The following is a 23,484-nucleotide window of genomic DNA, read 5'->3' on the forward strand; positions in this document are numbered from 1 at the left end:
TAAGAGGAGACCCGCAGCTGTCCAAAGGAAGTGGTCCCGGCTGTGATCAGCGTGTTTGGACCAGGAATGATCAGCAGAGATGGAGTACAGAGTAAAACTAAGCAGCAGGACAGGAAGAAACAGATGGTCTTCAGCAAACACTGCACTGACAGTGTTTGAAATCTCATCTGTCTCTCTTACTGCTCAGCGTGTCCGTCTGGTCCACGCCTGAAGGTAATCAAAACTTTGCTCTGTTGATACATCAACACGTGCATATATAGTCTTTCTCTGTGTTTTGCTCTTTTGAAAAGGGGGAGCGTCTCCGTGTCCCACCTCAGAGCAACAAAGGCGGGCCTGTTGGGAGGCAGGCAGGGCCAGCTCCTGATTAGAAAACTTCATGCAGTGGAAACAGCTGGCCCGGGCAGGGAGGAGGGAAGCGCTGTTATCTAAAAGCGAGCCCGTCAGGCCAGCAGAGGGGAAAAGCTGACAGAGAAACAGGAAGCAGGGCCGGGGCACGGCGGCACTTTGATGGGAAGATCCTCCACGGTGGGGCTCAAACACAGGTGTGCAGAAAGAGACGGCAGGAGAGTGAAGGGGCCCAGAAAGTTACTGCTACACTGGGGGGGACGCTCTGTGGTGTTAGGAGAGGAGAAAAGGGGAGAAAGAAAGGCAGAGCTGAGGCCTTGCTCGCCTTCCTCGCTGCAGTGGTGTCAGACACGGATGTTTCTGAAGCATTCCAGCGCTGCATTTCCACTTCAGGCTGTCAAATACTTCCAAAATGGGTGTTGTGTTGTGAGGACAGCGTGTCATCTCAAGAGCGCTGACCTCAGGCAGCTCTGGTTCTCCCAGGCTGTCTGGGGCTGTTAACTTATTTATAGTTGGCTTGAGGAGAACATGTTGAATAATACAATGGGGGAGGCCAGACGGACTGGACTGCAGCTGTACGGAGCCTTCAGTCACTGGTGCCGCTTCACGTTCTGCTCATGAGTGAAGCACAGAACAGAACTAATGTACATCCTGCACGGGAGGGACTGTGTGATGAAGACTAGTGCTGGGGTGCAGACACTATGTTACAAACATTTTATATGAATTTGAAATATAATATAAATCCAGGACAGTAGAAAATCAATTATTATAGTCATACATCTTAAATTATGCAGATTATATTCCTAGTATGTACATTTTACAGTGACTGTTTGACCTGTATAGAGGTCGTGTGTGGTACTTTAGGTCTGTTTTTTTGGTTTGGATTCCGTGTGTTTGTTTCTGTCGAAGTATATTGAGAGAGTCATATTTCTTGTGTGTGTCATGCTTAGCCAATAAAGTTGATTGTGTTAGTGAGAACACATATCATCCTCCTCCTCCTCCTCCTCCTCTTCCTCTACATGTTGAAGAATATTTTTTTTTCCTTCTTTACAACCAAAGAGCTCTTGGTGCAGGTATGACCTCATTTTCTTTCTTCCATCTTTTATATTAGACACTGATGACTTCATGTCTCTGCATCGTGATGCTGAAGTAATCACTTAAATCTTATCTAGTGATCTGTGCAACTCAACATGTTCTTTATCAAAAACATCTCGTTAAAAAGAATATTGATTTGCTGTTGTGTGTTAATCAGTGCTGAACAGCCCCCCCACCCCTTTAGGATGGGGGGTAACTAATAATTGAGCGGGTAACTAAATATTCAAAAACACTACGTAATCCCAGAGTACATTGCTCCACTGTCTGCATTACCTAATCCCATAAACCATCGCGGGGGGGCGGGGATATGGCTAGTTGTCAGAGCAACCTGCATGTCATTAGACACGCCCCGCCCACCAAATCATCTCCGGCCAATCAGAGCCCGTAGAAATGACATCATTGTTATTTTCAGTGGAGCTGCAGCTTAGAGGTGGATAAAGTTCGTCTCCACGTTGGAAGTGATAGAAAGTATTATCCGTATTCAGGCCCAGTTTCTAGTTTTTGGGAAGGAGGCTGAATCAAAGCGGATACTTCAGGTGTGAGCACGCGGAGGCTCGGCGGCGCGAGGACGACTTTCTTTTTTTTTTTTCTTTCTTTTTGTTGTTGTTGTTGATGATCGCGCGATCCACGAGAGAAAAGTTTTTCTCAGGACGCGAAGTTGTCAAGTGAGTTGAACTTCGACAATAGGCGGACCGAGTCAATCACAAGACGGCGGAGGGCCGGAGAGGCACGGGACATATGTGAGCGCTCGATCTGAGGCGGGACTCTTGTTTTAAATGAGAATAAATCTCCCCGAAGGTGAGAAAAACTTTATGTCCAGAAAAATGGAAGCGACTTTCTACGACGAAGCCGTCAACGCGTCCAACTCTCAGCATGACGGGGCGACGGTGTATGGGTTCAACCCCAAAACCCTCAAGCAGACCATGACCCTGAATCTGAACGACCCGAAAAACTTCAAACCCCAGCTGAGCTCCAAGGCCCTGGACATCCTGACGTCCCCCGATGTGGGGCTGCTGAAGCTGGCCTCGCCTGAGCTGGAGAGGTTAATCATCCAATCCTGCACCGGGCTGACGACTCCCACCCCGACCCAGTTCGTCTGTCCCAAGAACATCACGGACGAGCAGGAGGGGTTTGCCGAGGGCTTTGTGAGGGCACTGGCTGAGCTCCACTACCACCAGCAGCCACCCGCCGTCCACCCCGACGCACAGACCGGCGCGTCCAGCAGCATGGCGTCCGGCTCTGCTGCGTCCGAGGGCGGCGGGCTTCCCTACAGCTGCACGGTGCGCACGGACCCGCCGGAGTACACGAACCTGGGCTCCTTCAGCCGGGCCGTGGGCTCTGCGGCTGCACCTGCCGGCGAGAGGCACCCACCCATGAGTTATCCAGCCGCCCCGCAGCCGTCCCACAACCACATGGACCACCAGCTGGCGGCTGCGCAGCACTCGCGGCTACACGCGCTCAAAGAGGAGCCGCAGACGGTGCCCGAGATGTCCGGCGACACCCCGCCGCTCTCCCCCATCGACATGGAGAACCAGGAGCGCATCAAGGCGGAGAGGAAGCGCATGAGGAACAGGGTGGCCGCGTCCAAATGCCGGAAAAGGAAGTTGGAGAGGATCTCCCGGCTGGAGGACAGGGTCAAAAACCTGAAGAGCCAAAACACGGAGTTGGTTTCCTCTGCCAACGTCCTCCGGGACGAGCTGGCTCTGCTCAAGCAGAAGGTCATGGACCACGTTAACAGCGGATGCCAGCTCATCTTGACGCAGCAGCTCCAAGCTTTCTAGACTGCCAAGGGAAAGGAACCAAGGGACATTTCTTGGGGACCAAATGCAGCTTAAAGTGGGTCTGTTTAGCTTGTTTGGGGTGGGTGGGAGGGTTGGGTGGATGGGTGGGGGGGTGGTTCCTGCGTCTCATTTCAGTTTTCCACCAAATGACCCGCTCAGGCTGTAGCCACTAAGTTTGTGCAGACAAAGAAGAACGAAAGGAGCCCGACGAGACTGTTTCAGTCAGTGTGATGAAACATTAACGAGCAGAGGCCACACAGCTCAGAGGGAACATTTGCTCCAAATCCTCCTCTGGGGTGACCTGTTTGATATTTCTGGCAATTTGTCTTCTTCTTTTTTTTTATTTTTAAAGTTTCCCTTCAGCGTCACACCTTTACGCAAGGACTCTTATAGGTGTGTGTGTAGCGTTTACTGACAAGCACTGCCTTACTTTCCTAACCCTTCTTGTTCATACGACTTTGTGATAGAGGCATAACAACTGTTAGACCTGAAATAACACTTTGTAATAATATTTGTACGCTGTATTTTTTTGAGCACTTCCGAACTGTACATATGACGAAATAAAATATTGGACACGCGTGATGTGCGAGTACTTTTGTGCTTTACTGAATTATTCATCAGTGGATCCGCTCCTCACGGCGCATTACGTGGAGTGTTTGTTGTTGAAGGAACTGGGACGGACGGGATATTGAGTCAGCGGTGCAGTGTGTGGCCCCGGTGCTGGTTTGGAGAGTGTGCGCGCCGCTCATTGGACTGCGGGGCGCCGGAAGTGAGCCACAGGCAGCCAAATATGGCAAGAGGCGCTGGATGCGCACTGGGACGGGTGTGTGTGTGAATCACTGTCCTCCCACTACGGCTGGTGACTCCTAGAAGAAAGCTATGAGGCATAAGCTGATCTGTTTACACAAAGGAAATGTCCTGATGGAAGGAATATTCTCTGGTAGCTTGTGAACAACTTGTACCAAAAACAAAAAAAACAACCTTTTATTATCTTTACTTTCTGTAATATAAATTACAAACAAGTTTTGTATAGAAATAGGTACAAATTTATATACATTTACACCTGAACTAGACACCCGAGTGCACTGGGAAGTTAGAAATCCAGCTGTGTGGCCCGCCCACACTGATGGACGCTCACCGGCCTTTAAAAGCAGGCACCAGTGAGGGTTTTAAGAAATCTATTCAGCGACCATTTCAAGGTATGTTAACGAGGGGCGTGATGGCACAGGAAGCAGCTGTCCGGCAGCTTTTAAAGACCCTACAAACCTGCAGTAAACCCACACGGGTGTTCTCACTTTAGTGCTTGTTTAGAGCCGCCGTCAGGATCCTGCAGGTGCAGATGGACAGTTCTGTTTCCGGCTCTGTCCTCCTTATTGGTGCTTCGAGTCACCGACCTCACTTAATTCTCATCACGGCGCCGCAGCAGCCTCGGATGAAGTGTAAGCAGATTAAATGAAAACACCTGTGTGGAGCGTACAGGGCTTTTAGCACTGCTTAAATATTTATCGTCTTTCCTTCTCGCAGTGTATGTTGTGACGTGGTCACTTACACAATGCTTTATTCTTAGGATGTTGTGGTGCATATCTTCTTACCCACACACACACACACACACACACACACACACACACACAACATTAACACTGTGGGACCTTATTTTCCTGTCCAGGGCTTGTAGCTGCTGGTCCTGTGTCCTAAACACCAAGTATTTCACCAAATTAGATTCTCACCATACAATACAAGCTCCAACTGATGGTTGGTCGCCCTCCAAACTGGCTGGTGGAGCAGACAGAGATAAAGCAGCCACGTTAGTTTGCCAGCTATTGGCTGGTGGCTGCAGTCGACTGGCCACTCTGTGTCCACCGTCCAACTGCTCTGTTTCATCTCGCCCCACTCACGCTTTAATTTGCCGTACAACAGGGATGCTCCAGGTATTATATATAAAAAAAAAAAAAAGAAGAAGGTATTCAGTCATTTTCCGAGTGAGGATCGTTTGCTGACATCCACAGTTCATCACCAGTCCGGCGTCAGTGGTTCTCAGCTGACCACCAGGCCGTCCTTCACAGCGAGGCGCTGCCGGTGAACGTGGTCCTGCTCCAGCTCTTCGTGGCTGGGGTGCCAGAGCCGTGAGAGGATGCGCTCCATGTTCAGGGCGTACATGGTGTGGGAGGGCATCACGCCGTGGTGAACCTACGTCAGACAGATATTTAACCACACACACCTCTGATGGTTAAACCAGGGCAGGACAGGTACTAAGGGTCCAAGCACTGCTCACCAGATCACTGTCAGACTTATACTGCTGACATGTTTAGAATGAATCATATTCATTATTAGACGGTTGTCACTTACCGACATGCAATTAAAATCTAGGTCATGACTTCTAAACAAGGTTATTAAAGCTCTACATACTGATTATGAATGTTCTGGTAATTTGTAAGAATTTCTATGTATGAGGCTTTTATTTCTAGGATCAGGTCTCTAGATTTAGTTATTAAAATACAGATTAGGGCTCATCTAACAGGTTTTCTCTTGTTTTATCATTTAGTCCATAAACTGTCACACAATTTTGAAAAATCTCTCTTCAAATAATATGTTTTGTCCAACTAAAAGTCCCAAATCCAGGGGACCAGGGAATGTTTGTCTTGAAAAACAATTAAGTTGACAAAAACATTTCTGCTCAATGACGCCCACTTTCATCAATCACACCCAAGTGTTGGACATAACTTGGGTAGAACCAGTGCAACCAACCACCTGATACAAAATGGCACCAGATGTTTTTAGAGTCAGAGCACATTTCTCTCACCTGTAAAGCCTCCAGGATATCGAACATGCTGATTGGAGGGAGGGGGGCGGGGAGCATGTCAGCAGAACAAGCCAATAAGTGAACGGCTTGTTGCTCGGCCTCATCAGGCGACACCTGAGGAGGTGGGCCTGCAGGGAGGGAAGCACTTGGAGGGGGACTGAAAGACAGAAAAAGTCAAATGAATCCCGATTCCACTTCTACGGAGAGCATTTATGTCGACATGAACTTTGGGTTTTCATATGAGACCTGCTAACACAGCTGTCCCTACCATTCAGTAACACTGTGGTAGGCAGCGAGGCTGTTCTTCAAATAAGGCTGCGGCGTGACATCACTGACAAAGGCGTAGGGGAAATGACCATCTCGTAACCGGTACGCCTTCCTCCGGGTGATCACGGCAGTCAGGACGTCTTTCAAGTGGTGCTGAAAGAAATCAGAGCAGATTAAGTCAAGTTTCGGTTTGCTTTGAAGCCTCTGCATGGGTGTTAAAACACAGCGGGTCAATGAAATCAAGCTATGAGTCAGCACTGAAGTCAGACTTTTGTCACTACAGACATTTGCTTACAAAAAGATTCATTTCTTGTCAGCTAAGGCGTGATACTTTGTCCTGTAAGCGCTCTGACATAAAGTGAAATAAGGACACCAGCCTCCAATGCTGGACAAAGATACACACTTTAATAAAAATAAGAATAATAAATAATAGCTTGGGTTTATAAAGTGCCTTACATGAGACCCAAGGACACTTCACACTGAAGATAAATTATATTATATTATATTATATTATACATATTTTACTTTTGGTCTTTTAGTTTTACCAGAAACCTGTTAAAAGGTTGTAAATATCGATTTATTGTTTTTCTTCATCCACACATACAAATTCATGAAAACCATCAATGTTTCTGTGTGTGATGATATTTTTGTCACAGCATAACCAAATGATATTGGTGGTCACTCAAACACACACAGTCATTGGTATTGTATACGGATCGCAAAGCTCTTAGAGGCACATTTATAATTTGTGATTTTGTACAGTATAAATAAAACAGACTTGATTTAACATTGTTGGTGAACAGTTGCTACAAACCTCGACAGCATAGATCATGGTGCTGACGGCATCGTCCGTGATGTTATCCAGGCCCAGCTCGAAGGCCGTCACCATCATGCGGGCCTCAAGCTGGCCCCGCGTGGGCAGCAGCAGAGTGTGGGCGCTGAGACGCAGCTCCTCCTCCTCACCTCCCACCTCCCGCGGGCTGAAAGGCTGGGCGGCGCTCAGAGGGTTCTGAGGCTGGAAACGATGCTGAGGGTGCAAACAACACGCACAAGCATACAAATCACACAGACAGTCGACTGTTGCTGCAATCAGTGATTAACTTAATCACTTAAAACTATATTTACACCCAATAGCAGCAAATATTTGGGCCATTATATCAGTTTAACACTTGGCAAAGCTGAACATGCCCAGCCTCTGCAGGGATGAATATGAGAGTAAGTACTTACATCAAATTTCTGTCTCGAGGAACATTTCTTCTTCCCTTTCGGTTTGCCCGGCTTCGAAGCAGAGCCACCCTGCCACTGTAGTGGCCCTGCGCCCTCTAGAGGTCAGTAGAAGAACACAGAAGACAATTAAAGATGCATTGAAGAAACAAAAATGGAGAAAATATTTCTCTTTAGTTAGATAATGTGAATTTTCAATACAGAACATCTTTAGCTGGCTCTTGAAAGTGTCTAAACATAAAACACCTCCACTGAATCGACTTGTTATCTATTATTTTAATACACGAATCAGTTTGATTCATGCTTTAAGAAAAAGAGCCCAAATTCTCTGAATTTAGCTTCTCAAATGTGAAGAGTTACTCATTTATGACAGTGGATTGAATATATTTGCGTAGTGGACAAAACAGGTCATTAGAGGATGTCATCTTGGGCTTTGGGGAAATACTGCTCGACACTTTTCACCATGTTCTGACATTTCGCAGACCAAACAACTAATCTATTAATCGAGGAAACAACTGGCAGATTCGCAGACCAACAGCCAAGACAATACTGTCAATGAAACAGATGAACATAGCTAATGAAGTAACAACAGCTTGTGCTACTGCAGGGGACAACTGAACACAAACTTGCGTGCAGTTGAATAGAAATCAATCATTTTAAAGAAAGAAGTCATACCTGGTGTGGAGACGATGATCTGGCAGCGTGTGAGAATGGCCAGGAGGAAATCATTGTGAACATGGACTGCAGAGAAAAAGGAGGGAAACACAAAATAAGCAACACCTTTTCCAGACAGCATCAGTCTTCCAACAGTGTTGTTACTGCTAACTAACCGTTCTCCTGTGCCAGCAGCCGACGGGCCTCGATGTCAAACTCCTCCTTGCTGATCTTTTGTTTGAACCATAGCTTCAGGTTTGCCCAGTAACTGCAGGGAGAGACAGCAAACAGAAACACATCAGCGCAGGACAAACCTGCAGCCAAGAGTTGAGGTGCATTCACAACATTGCTTCCATTTCCTAAACAAGCCCATGTTACATATCCTGTGGTCCTCTCAGCTCAGCATGTCTTCAACAGTCATTAGTTACACATGCAAATATGTTTAAGCTGCCTTCACACACACGTACAAGCACGTTAAAACAGATAATAGCTCGTGTAAAGATAATTTCAGACTTCACGTTTGCTATTAATATCATTTCCTCCTGAAAACACATCATAAATACCGAATAGGAGCCAAAATATTGCCTCATTGATTGGTGCTGCTGCAAACATTAGCAGGTGCTAGCTAGCTAGCTAACGTCCACAAAGCTAGCTAAAGGTAAAATGGCTTTGCAGTCCGGCGGCCGACCGGGACACGAGTTTGGGGAAAAACACGACAAACATACAGAAACAACATTTTACTTACTGCTTCACGTTTTCGCCGATTGCATCCGTTAAATTTTTCTTTGCAATCTCCAGCTCGCTAGCATGAGCCGCCATGACGTTCATACGGTCCTACATTGACGTCATCATCCGGCGACACACGTAACGTTTCTTTTCTTTTTTTTTTTTTTTTCCCTGTAAACTTTATTGTAACAAACTTGGGTTAACTTTACAGTCTGCTAATCAATGAAAATAAGAACAAGCAATGCAATCATTAACTTGACACCTAAATGCTTAAATAACATTATTAATAATAAAATTAATTAATATTATCTAATTAAAATAAATAAATAATCCAAACAAATTATTTTTTAAAATATAAATTTGATCAGATCTTCACCAACCTGAGTAGCCAAGTAGAAATGCTCATAAAGTGTGTCAGGCATGTGTACAAGTACCTCTCATCAATGATTCATTTTCCACAGGGTGAGGACCACACTACTGTTTAGGTAGTAATTTTCTTCCACCACTAGATGGTAACAGAGTATGATCTAAATTCTGCAAAGCCCAGTCCACTTACATCTTGGAGCTTGAAGTGCGTTTGAAATGTGAGCTGCTTCATCAAAGTGTCAACACATATCACAGTAGAGAGGTCAGGCCGCATTTTACCCCTTCAAATGTGATGCAAATAACAAGTTCCGTTCCCAGGCGGAGCGTCTTATCTGCCATTTACAAGCCGCTCCACATCTGACTTCCAGGCAGAAATGTCTATTTTGTTGCTCATTATTTTTGAGATTGAGCACGTTTGGTTCCAAAACATGATCTGAGCTGATGTGGCACCACGGGCTCACTGGAGCCTGAGCTGATGAGTATAAAGTATGGCCGAGGGGTCCGTGTGCAAGTCTGATCAATGCCAAGAATGTCAACTGGGACATTAAGCAGAGTTGCAACTTTTTGCAACACAGTGAGAGTAAATCTAAAAGTTTAATATGTCTCCAACCCCAGTTCCAGGAATGTGTTGTTATTGATCTTCCAGCCTTTTTATTGCCCAATCAAATTGATGTAAAGTGAATTTTTTTCAGCCCACAAACTCCACAAATACTACTTTTAATGATCTCAGTAAACTCCTTCCAACACACAGTCGGCTGCCAGTATCTGGTTAGTTTTAATAAAAACCGGAGCAAGCTGTCATCCCATTTAAACCACCGAGGCTCCTGCCATTCACATCTGCAGCTACTTTTGAATAATGCAGCAGCTAAAATGTGAACTACGAGATCAGACAGTATATTTCCTGTTCTATCATCTAAATGTCAAAGAAGAGTTACCGGATAAATTTAGAACTGATGGGAAAAAAAATGTAGTAATCACATTTAAAGCTCATCCAGGCTTGGCTACAGTAGAAGTTTAATCTAATTTGACCATCGCTTGGTGTGGACTCAGTTTAACTAGAGACATAAAGTCCTGAAAAAAAAAATCTTCCTCTTCTTTGTGCTATTATGTCTAAGTGTACTTTCTACTGAATGTGTTTCTGATTATTTCTGCATTTCTTTTCAAGGAAATTAATAAAACTAATGCCGCTGCTGTTAGTTTTTTAGTGTTATATGTAGAATTTATTGATAGCAGTGAGTCTTTTTTTTAAATTCTCCACCGGACTGGATGTAAAACATTTCTGTGGTTCCTTCTGTTGTCCTTTGTGGCTCTTTGGCCCGAGGGGCTCATGAGCAGGTTTAGGCTGTGAGGCCCTTTTGTGTTTCACTGTTTTAAAAACAGTTGAGTCGCTCCTCGGGCTCCGTCTCCCCAGGCGGTCATGAAGCCTTAAACAGACCTTCATGACTCACGCCATCCATCACAATGCGTGAAATGGTATATCCAGAACACATACAGTTAACAGTCATACTGTAGACCATTAGTGGGTCCTGGGTTCAGTGACTAATGCTGACTCCGCAGTGCTCCGAGGACATACTTCTTCACAAAAGAGATCCACTTGATAACAGGTTTCAAGGTTTGAGTCTAGAATAAACAAGCTTTTCATGCCAACCACAAGAACAATGAAAACCAGCTGAATTCCTGGTCACTAATAGATGTATTTAACAGACTGCATATCTGTTATTAGGCAGCTGAAATTCAAGGAGTACACTCCTGACAGCTCAAACGTTCCTGTGTTTGTTATCTCTGGTTGGCGATCGGTGCTTAGATGGCCTTCTCTCTGTCAAAAAAAACCTCATTAAAACAAATCTCATTTCCACAGTCTCAGCACTCGCTCGTGTGCTGCACAGCTAAATGAAGGATCATTCTGCTGTGTGTTGCAGACTAATAAGGGAGAGTGGAAACTGCAGCTGCCTGCAGCCCAGTGAGCCTCCCCAGATCCCTCCAGATGATCATCCATCTTAAACAAGTGTCTGTTAAGCTTTAAATCAAAAGGGCACTTAGGAACGGACTTAGTTATGGAGTTGTTTAACTGTCCCAGTTAGGGCAAAAATTAGTCATGGTGCTTATTTTCTAAGAAAACAGCTCCACATCCTGCCTGTTGATTTGCTGGTTGACACTAACTGAGCTTTTGAGGGCTAATGAGTCACTCTCACGGACATTCCCCCAACAGCAGATGTCTTTCAGCAAACAGCAGCCAGCCAGCCTCTCCCTGAAATCTTCCGACCCTGGTGCCATTTTGGTGGTGGAATACACAGACAGCGACGCTTCACTCGGCGACAAAGAGGGCTTTCACTTCAGAGGGCTGCGGCGGTCCTCAGTGGACCACACCGCAGCAGACCTCGGCCATCCCCGGCCTGTCGGCCAGGTATAGGAGGTGGTACAGGCCTGAGTGTGGTCCCCTCGCCCGAGCCAAGGATGTCACCTTCTCTGTTCCAACGTCTGACTGTGCAGGAGTTTGGTTTTTGTGGGCTGATCATGCATTTCCATCCCCCCACGGGGCAGTTTAAAATGTGAAGGTTCAGTGTGTGGTGGGCAGAGCTATTGGAAGACTTCAGTTATGGCTCCTGTGGCGACGGCAGACCGTGGGGTGGTTAGGCTCAACGCTGGAGAGGCAGATTTGTGACAGGAAGGGGGCCCTGTCACAAAGCGGCGTTGGATTTAAAGAACAAGTGTGCTCGGATGGCTAGCTGTTCAATAAAACTGTTCAATAAAACTGTTCAATAAAACTGTTCAATAAAACCTGCACTGATAAGGTGCAGTTATCTGTTCTTGTCTATATGCACTTAGATTGCATTTGTGCTTAAATTAAAAGGGAATTAAAGTAATATTTTGGGAAACGTGCTTCCTTGACGAAAAGCTAAGTAGCACCCTCATGTCTGTAAGCTGAATATCTGTCCAAAGTTTTAAAAAAATATCTACCAGCAGTCACCTCCAGAGCTAACCTCCAAGCTTGTTTGCTTAATCCATACAAAAACCAAACTCACAACTAATAAGTTGTGGTTTTATGTGATGGGGTATGTATTGGGAGCAGAGATAAGTCTGTAATTGAAGCATGTAACCACCCGTAAAATCTCTACATGTAAGTTCTACATGTTGTTTTCTGATGCTTGGTGGATCTTTTAAACTTTGGACAGAGCCAGGCTCGCTAGGTCGGCTTCCCGTCGGATAACTAAGCAATAAACATCTATGCTCATCCTAGCGTACACAAATGTGTACCAGTTTTTGTGCTAAGCTAAGCTAACTGCCTGAAAAAACAAAAAACTATTCCTTTAGAATCAAAATAACATGTCAAACTCTATCAGTGAAAGCACCAACATCGGAAAACAGACGTTTGATGGACAAATTTTAGTTATAAAGATATTCGGTGTGCAACAAATGAGCAAAAAAGAGTGACAGTGCAAGTGGTGAGCCTTGTTGTGAATCTTTTACACTGAGCGTACACAGCTTTAGTGAACTCTTATTACCGTTAAATACATTTATATTCTGCATTTTTTAGTCAGAAAACCTTCTTTGGCACCACCTTCTTGCAGTATCTATTAGAATCAGACAGCATTTAATCGGCATGCCTCAACAAACAATGACTAAAATCGAAGTCATGCACTCATTATAAATCAGCATGACACACGAAAGGAGGTCCTTTGAAACCGAACGATGAAGAATGTCCCCCGATGTGACTATTAGTTGTGTAACGTTAATATTGTTCTACCAAGCGTTGTGACTCATTGGTTTCAGCTTTTATTGCTGTTTAACTGTTTAACATTACAATGTCCTTTTTATTAGAAGTTGCTTTTGTTCATAAGCATGTTTCCATGTCCAGCTGGGTCAGACTTGGTAACCCCGCTTTATGTTTTGTTGCTCTTTAAAGTCTGTTAAAGAGATGGGTGTGAGGGCCGTTGTGGTCAACAAGAACGAAAAAACAGGAACGGCACAATATGAGATTCTATTTTTGGCTCAGAGAGCAAAGGCTGGTGGATATACAGCCCTGTTGTTCAAAGCCAACCCCCCCCCCCGATGGCACCCCTCTCCTCTGGGATGATTTGCCCCAAAGGATGCTGCTTCCCTTCCATACCGGTGATTACAGACTGCAGGGACCCGTGACTTTGTCAATGAAAGATATTTTTTTTACGAAAACATACAGTTCAAGCACTTTTGTGTGGAAAGAATGTAATTTTCTCTGTATTTAAAAAGGAAGAGGGGAGGGGGGGGAGAAAATAACTTTGGAAATTTGGACCGATTCCATCCCCAGTTCATCCCCTGCCCTCCCTCCTCGCTCCTCTCTTTTTCTTTCTCCATCCTGTCTGGCTTTCAGCAATGTGTTTCTCGTTGTCTGTCCCACTGCCTATAACTCCCAACACGCTTGGTCGGCATATTTTTCGTGCTCGAAAACCACTCAAAACAAAAACGTAATTCCATCTTTTTTTTTTTTCCCCCTCCCTCCCAACAATGCTTGTTTTTCCCCAGAGTCATACTGAAATTTAATCAACAGCCAAATGAGAAAAACATATAAGAGCAATTTCCATACGTGCAAGCACACTTTGAGAATGATTGTCATATATAACGTTACAGCGGAGGAAATTAGTTCTATTTTCTGTAGGATCATTTACTGTTCCCTCAGGACACCTGGCCCTTTACACTGTTATGATAAGTTAATTGTACATATAAATTATCATCTCTGGTCATCTGCACTGGAACAGAGTAGTTTAACATACAGCATAAAGGTCATTTTAAGTGAAGGGAGAAAAAAAAAAATATGTAAGCAACTGTATATAAAACATAAACCGCCTTCCTTTCCTCAACTCTTTAAGGGTTTTTTTAAGATCTGGACGTGGCTACTCAGCCTAAATAAATCTATATAGGTATTAATGAAATGTATTTTCCAGCTCCCAGCAAGGTAAATACCATGAATGAGTGTTTCCCCCCCACACGTTTATCTTGGCGAGGTAGGAGAAGTTGCATTTAAATCCTGTGACGCTAAAGCTTATGAATGAAATCGACACCAATGAAGTTCTGTAAGGAGGTGGCGCCTCCTCTCCTTGGGGTGGGGTGGGGTGGGGGGGTAGTAATGAGGAAAACACTGCAGCCTCTTAATCAGGTCGACAGCTTGCAATATTGAGCAGTAAAATTTTATAATTTCCCTTCATCATCAAATGCATTTGGCGGTTAAAGGACGTGTACGGCTTGCTTTAAATAGTAATGTCCCCTAAATCCCTCTATGTGTGCATCTATGATGATATAAACAACACGCAGGGTCCGTGTCTGTCACAGTTCAAGTCAGACCAGTTGCTGCTGACACACACAGTCACAATTTAGAATGAGGTTCAAGTTTGCCCCGGCCTCCGCAGCGGCACCCGGACCAGCCTGGCGTACAGTATCTCCTCAGTCTATGGGCCGGATCATCATACGGACGGACTTCATGGAGTAGAAGCCTCCGCCATAGTCGGCCCAGAACATCCCATCTTGGAATTTGCTGCGGTAGACGCCTCCGGTGTACCAGACACCATTAAGGTTGGCTTGGCCGCAAGCGTTGTACCACCAGCCTCCCTTGTGGAAATGGGCACAGTTACCTGTTGTGGGTAAACAAAGAGAAAGTGTGTATTTCACACAGGGAATGATATTCTTCAGAAAATATCTACATATTGACAGTTTTGCTTTCTGCTTTGCCTTTTTTTTTAAGGACTCATTGGAAGCGAACCAAACGTTGTGCTCGTCTACCTGAGAAGGCGTCCTTGTCTCGATCCAGAGTGGTGAACTGTTTGCCGTTGTGACTGCTCAGGGAGTCCCCGGCGTTGCCCTGGTAGGTTCCCAGCCTCAGGCGGTAACCCTCGCTCTCGGGCTCCAGGTGGAAGCTGCTGTACTGAGCGTAGACCTTCTTGTCCATCCAGTCTTCCAGCTCCACCAGCAGCTTGTAGTCCCCCTGCCTCCCCAGGTTGTAGATGCTTTCCAGGCCGAGCCAGTATTCCCCGTCTATGTTGCCAAAGCCGCTCTGCGTCAAAAGGAAGATTAAAAGGAAGGTTACAGAAAATAATGCGCATTGTTTTTTATGTGGTCGCCTGAGGAGTTTAGAAACACGAGAGTTGTTTAGGAATGTAAAACCTCTTGCTAGTAACAGAACAAATGCGTTTCTTTTTGATGACATGTTGGTCACGGTTCTGTAGTTAAGACAAACTACAAAACTTCAAAGGAAGAAAATAAATAAAAGACTGTGGCAAGAGGCTGCCACCCTGTCTTTGAAATTCCTCAGAAAGACATGTTGTAGAGTTTATGCAGAAAATTAGGCATCCATCTTCAGAATGCTGGTTCATCGCTCAAACCCCGCTGATCTCCTGGATCATGGATAATGGCACAACTGGCCTGGACGTTTGTGTTGAATAACCGCGAGCAATCTACGTCTGGCCGTGTGCCCCCAGAACACTTCACTTGGTAGAGGAGGTTGAGGTTTTTTGCGATTGTGGATTAGCTGGGTGAGCCAGCAGATGATGAATGATGTAGGGTTTCAGTCCGGGGCCTCCTCTCTGGTGCTCTGTGTGTGTGTGTGTGTGTGTGTGTGCATGTGGTGGCTTTGTGGGAGAGCGCAGAGGCAAATCAATGTTGAAGAGAGCAATTTAGCTTCCAGTTACACATGCACAAGCCTGGCCGGGCTGATGGGGAAAACTGGCTCGCCGAGGCTGCCAGCAGTGATATACTCCATCTTATTCTCACAGAGCTTTGATGAGAGGGTCTATACGGTGTGGTGTGGTAAGCCAACCAGCCATCCATCCAGGAAGGCACCATAGTAGTAGCGGTTTTGGAAAGAAACGCCTGCAGATTGAGCTGTGGAACATACCTTCCTAGCAGGCCATCTAATGTTTCATAATGGGAATCTCAAACCAAACAACCTCGGCCGAATAGTCCCGCTGACAGGGCGATATATTTTACAGTAAGTGAAAACACAAGGATTCTGGCCCAGGAAATAGTCCCAGAGACCCCGGATAGATCCTGTAAATGGGTCATATAACGGCACCCCTGTCGTCTCTAGCTGAGCCAAATGTTCTGCTTGGCTCAGGAGAGGAGAGAGAAAAATAAGACAGACAGGGAAAGGGAAGTGTCACTGTCATCACCTTATAGTTATCCCAGTTCCTGAAAAAGTTAACGGATCCGTCTCTCCTGGTCTGGATGATGGTCCAGCCCCCGTTGTCTATGTCCTGCTCACACCAGGCCTGCGCTGGCCTCTCTGCTTCGTCGGGCTTGATCAGGTACATGCCGCTGGTGCTGTAGCCCGCTTCCTGGGCGGCCAGACAGTCTCTGAACGGGCCTGAAGGAAAGAACAATAAGAAAGGTAGACAGGCGGTGAGAAAGGAAATGAGAGAGGATAAAGTGTGTCACAGCTAAATAGCTGTAAAACCTTGACTAAAGTTTCTTTTTTTCAGTCCATCCATCCATCATCTGGATTCATCCATCCGCTCATCCGAGGTCACGGTGGCAACAGGTCAAGCAGGGCACTGCAGACGTCCTCCTCCAGAGCATCGCCTTCCAGCTCCTCCTGGGGGACCCTGAGGCGTCCCCAGGCCAGATGAGACGTGTAATCCCTCTGCCCCGGGGTCTCCTCCCGGTGGGAGGGTTAGATTGAGCTACATGTGGTGTAACAATCTCAATTACTAAGTTGTAGGTGCACCAGAATTGATTTTTTAATTGCAAATAAATATTGCATATTAGCTTTAGCTGCTCAGGTCGGGTGCAGTCACTGCTGCTTTGTTCTCAGTTCTGTTTTGTATTTACTGAACATTTCTCAAGTTATTTATTTATTTATTTATGTATTTATTCTTTTAATGCTTCGGCTTTGCAGGGCAGATTTAGCCAGTTTTGGGTGTCAGAGCACTGGCACATCAACACGGGTTTACACAACAAGGAAACACTGAGGTCACTGTCTGACAGAGGGTAAAGCAAGTAAACAAGAACAAACTCATACGAGCAGACAGAGTAATACCAAACACATTTTATCAGGGTCTGTAAAGATGTTTACAATGGCCTCCCGGATTAGCAGAGCAGAATGGGGCAAATTAAGTTCCTTTAATAAGAGATTACTTAAACCTTTATTTGAGGATAAAAAATTTCTTGGTAACCTGGTGTATAAGTCACTAATGTCTGCTCTTTCTCAAGGTAATTCAACATTCTCATTACAGTGTTTTTAATTAGTAGCACATGCCGCGGTGAGTTTATTTAAAGGGCAAGTAGCCCACTCTGGGCTAATAATAATAATGATGTAAAGGCATAATGCATTCACTTCATCAAGTGTACCCGAAGTGCCTCTACTTTGTGGTTTGCAGCAGCCTATCATGCCCGCCTGGGTTTTGTCTGTGTCTCACATGCAATGGAACAGTCTTGTAAAGGATCGTGTTCATACACAGCTGCACCGAAATCACACTTTGTTATTCTTGGGCGAGGGCAATCTAAATGTGTCAGGAATTTCTGTTGATGAGCAAAATCGCACTGGTTAGGTCTTTCTTTGCTTTGCTTTAAGTCCCCTGCCTCAACCGAGACGTTACAACATTTTTATTTCCATCCTGGTTTTGTGTTTTTTCTCTTGAGCGGGGAAACAGAGTTCTAGCTGAATTTGCAAATCTTTAACCTTTTGAAAATGAGGCCAGTGGCCCTCCTGCAGCTGCATTACAAGTCAGTGATTATTATTTTTTGTTATGTTTGGCCTGCAAGTCAAGATTGCCATCATTTTTACCATGATTGTTTTGGATTTTCATGATTGAATCAGTGAATAAATTAATGATACTGAATGAAGAATGGATGGATGGATGGATGGATGGATGGATGGATGGATGGATGACCGTCTAATGCATTCTCTCGCTCACTCACCTTCGGCACTGAAGTTTCTCTGTGGAGGTTTCTGAACTTCCAGGGTGCCGCTTGTGGGTGATGGCCCAGAGCGAGAGCCCCTTTCTCTGGCAAACCCTCGGGTGTTGTCCCTCTGGATCTCATTGGTGAAGCGTGGCACATTAACAGGAATGTTTTCTGGCACCACCTGCACAAGTGGAGGCCCCATGGGTGGCTGCTCATGCCTGCGGCTGTACACCTGCATACAACGCTCCTCCAGCGCCCCAATCAGCACCGACTGGTTGTTCACTACGGCAGACAGGGCTGCGTATTTGGCCTCCAGTTCCCTGTACCTGGACGCCAAGCGCAGTGACTCGCTGGTGGCGTTGAGGATGCGCGTCTCCAGCTGAGCCAGCTCCAGTGAGTTGTCCCTCTTCCTGATGATCTCGTGCAGCAGCTGCATGTAGAGCTGGGTCACTCTGGAGTTCATGTTCCTGCTCTCTTTCCTCAACAGCTTCATCTCATTCACCAAGTTGCCGTCCACATCCACCACCAGCTTCAAAGTCTCCATCTCCCGGCGCTGCTTAGACAAGAGGTCGCGCACTCCAGCCACATCCAAGCGTGTCACTCGGTCCTTGTCGTTTGAATAACCGCGGGCGGCGCAGATGGGTCCTGTAATCTTCTGCTCGGGGACCAGGAAGGTGTAGGAGCACTTCTTGTTCTCTCCGTTGGCCTCTGGAGCCCTTCGTATCCGGGAGAGGATGGGGTTCTTGGTGAGGGCTTGGCTGTTGCTCCAGAAAGACAGACCAAACAAAATAAATACGCTCCATGTTCCGGGTCCCATGGTTCCTCCTGTCTCTATCAGCAAACAAGCAAAGGATCTCTGACAAAAGGAAGGAGAAGTGCACAAGAAACGCTTGGTGTTATTTTATATTACACTTATTGTGAATAAATTCCATAAAAACACCTAATCCAATAATGTATTTGTCCATCTCTAAGTACTTTCCCTGTTTTAGCTGTCCTGGTGGCCACTCTGCCGGTCTGTGGGTCACTCAGTCCAACCAACTATATATTAAATGTCATGGCAAGTAATTTAATGCACACATTCATGGTCCCGTGGGGATGAATGCTAATGGCTTTGGTGATCCCATGACTTTTGCTTTATCAACACCACATGGTTCTGATTTGTGGATGGATGACATTTGGTACACACATTCTTGTCGCCCTCAGAACGAATTGTAATCACTTGATGTTTCCTCTGGCGCCATCAACAGGCCTCAGCTGTACTTTGTGTTTACTGTTAATTAGCAAATGTTACAATGCAAATATGCTAAGCTGTGATGGTGAGCATATCTGCTGAACATCAGCGTGTTAAACATCACCATTGGGAGCACGTTAGCACGGTGATGTTAGCGTTTAGCTCAAAGCACTACACCACAGTGGCTACGGTCATCATAACAAAGGAAGATGTGACCAAGTTTGGGTCATTGGTGGGTTTTTGTAGTTATTGTTCATCAATGGCGGTTTTCTGCTTTTCCTCAGAGGATTATTATAACGAACCAGGCTTTGGCTACACAGACACTACTTGCTAGTAGGATGATGAATTCATGGCTGGCGGAGGAGGTCTTCTCATGGGCTTTATAAAGAAGTTTCCTTTTCTTTTTGTTACCACTCATTTTGTACTTTTTGTTCAATTTCCTACCAAATGTTTTCTTTCCCTCCCTAATCCAATATAGTCCAGAATAACCACTGTGCCTGTAAATCCTTAATAGTCACGAAGCATCTGTTGGCGCGCTGCTAGAAGGGAGCTTCCAGTCAAAACTTAACACAAGAGCTTAATTATGAAGTAAGTGAACATTGAAATGTAAAGTGAAAACTAGCAGACCGTGGAAAAGGCACAGCTGGGTTCACACTTCAAGTAGTGCAGACAGTTCTTGGCAAGATGTGCCTTCTGGTAGGTTTGCGGTGGAGTAAGAGCACTGCCACCCACCCACCACAGATCTGTTATCGTAACGCACATTTTCAATATATTCCCTCCTGTGTTCTCTTTCATTACGGCCCTTACCACATCTGTATCAGGTGTCTGGGCGTGTGCAAGTGCTTGGATCTGTTTTTCATTTTTCTGTAGATCTCCTGGCTCAGACCTTCGCTGACCCTCCCCTATAGACTTCCAGTGTACCTGCACTGGCTCGTGTGGAGAATTAAGCGCGTTAGGAACCTCTGAGTTTAACAAAAGCTTGAAATATTTGGTTAGTTTGTCTTTCCACGGATGAAACTGAATCACTTTAATGGGAACGCATCTCCTACCGGTCTTCGATGGCTCATGAGGTGCAGCGCTGCGTATATCAGTAATGAGCAGAATGGTTTAAGTCAGCAGGTGGTAGTCATTGTGCTTCACTGACTAATTTTAACTTGTGCCATTTCTGCCTGGTTGGTGCAAAGAGATACATTTGAATATGGCGAGGAATAAAAGAAATTGATGTGTTTGCGGAGCAGCAGGGGGAGCAGGACTTCCTGATCTATGAGTAATGTTTTCTGGAGTCTATATTTGGAAGGAAAGCTTGTGTTTTGATCTTATTGGTTTTGACAGCACAACGAATGGAGCAAGAGTGGGTGACGCTCAAAAATGCACGCTAAGTAAAAGAGCCCTCCCTCCATATTCACGAGCGAGGCTTGGATCTAGAAGTGGAGCCACTGGTGAGCCAACTTCAGGCTGATTTTGGCAGTCGGGCCAAATCCAACCAGAAGGCAGTCTGGTTGGATGCGGCCAAGGAGGTTAAGTAACCTTCATCTAACACTTCTGACAGGCACACAATATGATCTGCTTCATATCGAAGCTCATCAAAACAAATCCACTGAGGATTTTAACAAATGCCTAAAAAGCAGAACGAAGGAAAACGAGTCCAAGGCGGAGACAGCGAAGGCTTTGAATCATTTCTGTGGTGTCTTCTTGATGTTTAGTTGCACTGAGGAGTCCTGACCACAGTTAATGGGACAGATCCCAGAGCATCGGCTAAGCTCAAACTGCTGCTGTAGCAGAACAGTACCCTTTTATCATTGTCAAAGGGAAAAAAAAAAAAAAAAAAACATGCTTGCCTTAAGGGAAATACATAACATCAAGTTTTTGTGTACTCATAAAGCACAATGACTTATTGACGGAAAGAAACTGACCGAGCCAGGATTCATTTCTGAAGGCTTAAGAGTTCAGTAGCAGGAGAAAATGCCCCATGGCTTGTATTTTAGCTTCAGCATAATATGGAACATGCCACAGTTTGCTTTGTCACAGATTATAAACCATCTCAGAGCAGAGGAAAAGGCACTTGAAGGAAAACGGGCCATGTGTCAGGGCTCAGAAACACCTTGGCACTGTCAGTTAGTTATTATTACACCGAGAGGACTTTTTCCTGTCTTTTCATAATCACAGGTCATCCTATTCACTGCCTCCGTCTCAGCAATTGGCCCGTCTGCACGTCTCCAACCCCACAATGTGAATGTGGCCCGACAGGAGTGACAGTGTTTACACAGAGGCTCCTCGGCCGGGGCGGTGAATCTCATCGGCACTTCTTACCACCAGGTTTCTCTCTGTCGTTCACACCCTGCTGCTCTTCATCAAGTCAGCCACAGCAGATCTGCTTTACTTTTTTTTTTTTTTTTTTGGTTCGTTGACTTATTAAAAGGGTATTTTCTCCCCTCCCCTCGCTCCAAGCCAGACCTGACCAGATCCAGCCACCTCATTTACAGGGTTCACAAAAAGTTAGGGATATTCGACTTTCAGGTGAAATATATGGGAAATGTAAAAAGTGAATGCTACAGTGATATTATATCATGAAAGTAGGACACTGGTAGTTTCTTCATCTTAAACAATTTATTGAAAGAAAATCTAACAACAGTGGAGGGTAAACGTAAAATTGGCCAAAGGACGTCCACTCCTCTCCTTCCTGTGACTCTTCCAGTCTCTGTATCACTGTTCCAACCTCCTGATGACACTCTGTGACCCTCTAAGCTCAGTGAACACCTCCGTCTGAGGACTTCCTGTTTGAAGCCTCCAGTGTTGAGGTACTGCTGATCTCATGATGTCAGAATGTGATCAGCAGGATGAGGAGGACTGTTTAAACACCAATTCTACCTGAAGCAGGAAATGTATTGGTGGTGGTTCATCCTGAAAGCTGAATATCCCTAACTTTTTGTGAGTAGTGTATGTTACTGCAGTCCTCGCTGGTTGTCCCAGCCCAGAGGAGCAGGAGCACGAGGACACTGCCAAGCGGTGCCACTGAGCTCTGACTCTCTGCTGGAAAGCTCTCCAATTAAAAGATTTTCTTTGACATTAAAACCCCCCTGCAAAAGCTTATCCCTGGGAACACCGCATTAACGTCCCTTAATTCCTCTCCAAGTTTGTATCAACACACAGCGTAAACGCATTACAGACCAGTAAAGTCCCATTTTTCCAGTTTAACTCTGCTGTGGCTTTTTGCTCTGAGGCCTGCAGAACTGTGCCAATTAGCCCACAAGATACTCTGATGGTGCCACTGATAGGATCTGTCTGCTGAGGGCAGAATGTGAATATGATGGTGGCGTTTACACATGGAATTTAAAAAGAAATTAAAAATTACTTTAAAATGCTCAAATGGTTGCTTTAATTAGTCATTCCACTGTTTTTTTTTGTTTTTTTTTTCTCATGTCACTACCGTCACTTCTATCAGTAAATTGATTTTTCTTTCATTCATAGTAAAATCAGCTGTTTGAACACTTCTCCACAGAGAGAGGAGTCTTACCTGTGTCGGTGGGTTCAGTCGGTGGTCCTGGAGGAGCAGGTAAGACCCGGGCTGGCGTCTCAGTTGTGTTTCCTACGCAGGTTCATGCTCTCCATGCTCTCTCCTCACTCCCAAAGCCTCCCTCTCTGTCTTTGCTCTCATTGAGAATGAAGGCCTGCACGCAGCTGTGGCACGAGCGAACAGCGGAGGGTGGTCCGTGCGGGGAGAGAGGGAGGCCGATGGTGTGACTTTCCCTCTGTAGTCTGAGCTGAGGGGGAGGCTGGGCCCTGCCTTCCTCCTCTGATGTCGTGTAAAGTTTTGGGAAGGAAAGAAAGACTCCAGCGGATCTAAGCTTCCCCCACTAATGAAAAACCTTCAGATTGGCAGGAGCGGCCTGTAGCTGTCATCGTCCCCCCCTCCTGAGAGCATGTTTACGGGTTATATTGTCTGTCAGGCCTGGAGAAGTTGATGACATGCATATAAACTCTCTCTCACACACACACACACACACACATCATTCCTCATTCACGAAACTGCTCTTTTCTCATACTCCTCACAAAGCTGCTGCTTCCTATCAGCTGTAATCTAATGATCGAGTGATCCTGGTGATCCAGTGGCTTTAGCGCAACAGTAA

The 23,484-nt window shown here is 45.5% G+C and overlaps 3 protein-coding genes across 3 annotated transcripts; 1 reads left to right on the plus strand and 2 right to left on the minus strand.

Moving 5' to 3' along the window:
• Positions 1-1,897: 1,897 nt before the first annotated feature.
• On the plus strand, positions 1,898-3,295 carry LOC139214077 (transcription factor Jun-like). Its single transcript, XM_070844815.1, has one exon. It carries the CDS (start codon positions 2,217-2,219, stop codon positions 3,219-3,221), a length of 1,005 nt encoding a protein of 334 aa, XP_070700916.1. The 5' UTR covers positions 1,898-2,216; the 3' UTR covers positions 3,222-3,295.
• Positions 3,296-4,188: 893 nt separating this feature from the next.
• On the minus strand, positions 4,189-9,022 carry tada1 (transcriptional adaptor 1). The gene is made up of 8 exons (XM_070845352.1): positions 8,912-9,022; positions 8,343-8,434; positions 8,188-8,253; positions 7,516-7,610; positions 7,103-7,315; positions 6,290-6,441; positions 6,022-6,178; positions 4,189-5,408 (listed from the first exon to the last, which is right to left on the minus strand). Exons 1-8 carry the CDS (start codon positions 8,992-8,994, stop codon positions 5,256-5,258), a joined length of 1,011 nt encoding a protein of 336 aa, XP_070701453.1. The 5' UTR covers positions 8,995-9,022; the 3' UTR covers positions 4,189-5,255.
• Positions 9,023-14,673: 5,651 nt separating this feature from the next.
• Positions 14,674-18,943, minus strand: angptl1b (angiopoietin-like 1b). Its single transcript, XM_070845409.1, has 4 exons — positions 18,142-18,943; positions 16,395-16,588; positions 15,010-15,280; positions 14,674-14,861 (listed from the first exon to the last, which is right to left on the minus strand). The coding sequence occupies exons 1-4, from the start codon at positions 18,941-18,943 to the stop codon at positions 14,674-14,676; spliced, it is 1,455 nt and encodes a 484-aa protein (XP_070701510.1).
• Between the last annotated feature and the right edge of the window lie 4,541 nt (positions 18,944-23,484).

Source organism: Pempheris klunzingeri, chromosome 15, assembly GCF_042242105.1.
Source record: "Pempheris klunzingeri isolate RE-2024b chromosome 15, fPemKlu1.hap1, whole genome shotgun sequence".
Lineage (NCBI taxonomy): Eukaryota > Metazoa > Chordata > Actinopteri > Acropomatiformes > Pempheridae > Pempheris > Pempheris klunzingeri.

What these genes read in the sequence shown, in the direction of transcription:
- LOC139214077 (XM_070844815.1), top strand. Translation starts at nt 2,217, where the DNA reads ATGAGAATAAATCTCCCCGAAGGTGAGAAAAACTTTATGTCCAGAAAA.
- tada1 (XM_070845352.1), bottom strand. Translation starts at nt 8,994, where the DNA reads ATGAACGTCATGGCGGCTCATGCTAGCGAGCTGGAGATTGCAAAGAAA. An exon ending in CCTCGAGACAGAAATTTGAT is followed by an intron (nt 7,316 to 7,515) that starts GTAAGTACTTAC and finishes TTGCACCCTCAG; the next exon opens with CATCGTTTCCAGCCTCAGAA. An exon ending in TACCACAGTGTTACTGAATG is followed by an intron (nt 6,179 to 6,289) that starts GTAGGGACAGCT and finishes TCTGTCTTTCAG; the next exon opens with TCCCCCTCCAAGTGCTTCCC.
- angptl1b (XM_070845409.1), bottom strand. Translation starts at nt 18,943, where the DNA reads ATGGGACCCGGAACATGGAGCGTATTTATTTTGTTTGGTCTGTCTTTC. An exon ending in GGAACTGGGATAACTATAAG is followed by an intron (nt 15,281 to 16,394) that starts GTGATGACAGTG and finishes CTTTTGACGCAG; the next exon opens with AGCGGCTTTGGCAACATAGA. An exon ending in AGACAAGGACGCCTTCTCAG is followed by an intron (nt 14,862 to 15,009) that starts GTAGACGAGCAC and finishes TACCCACAACAG; the next exon opens with GTAACTGTGCCCATTTCCAC.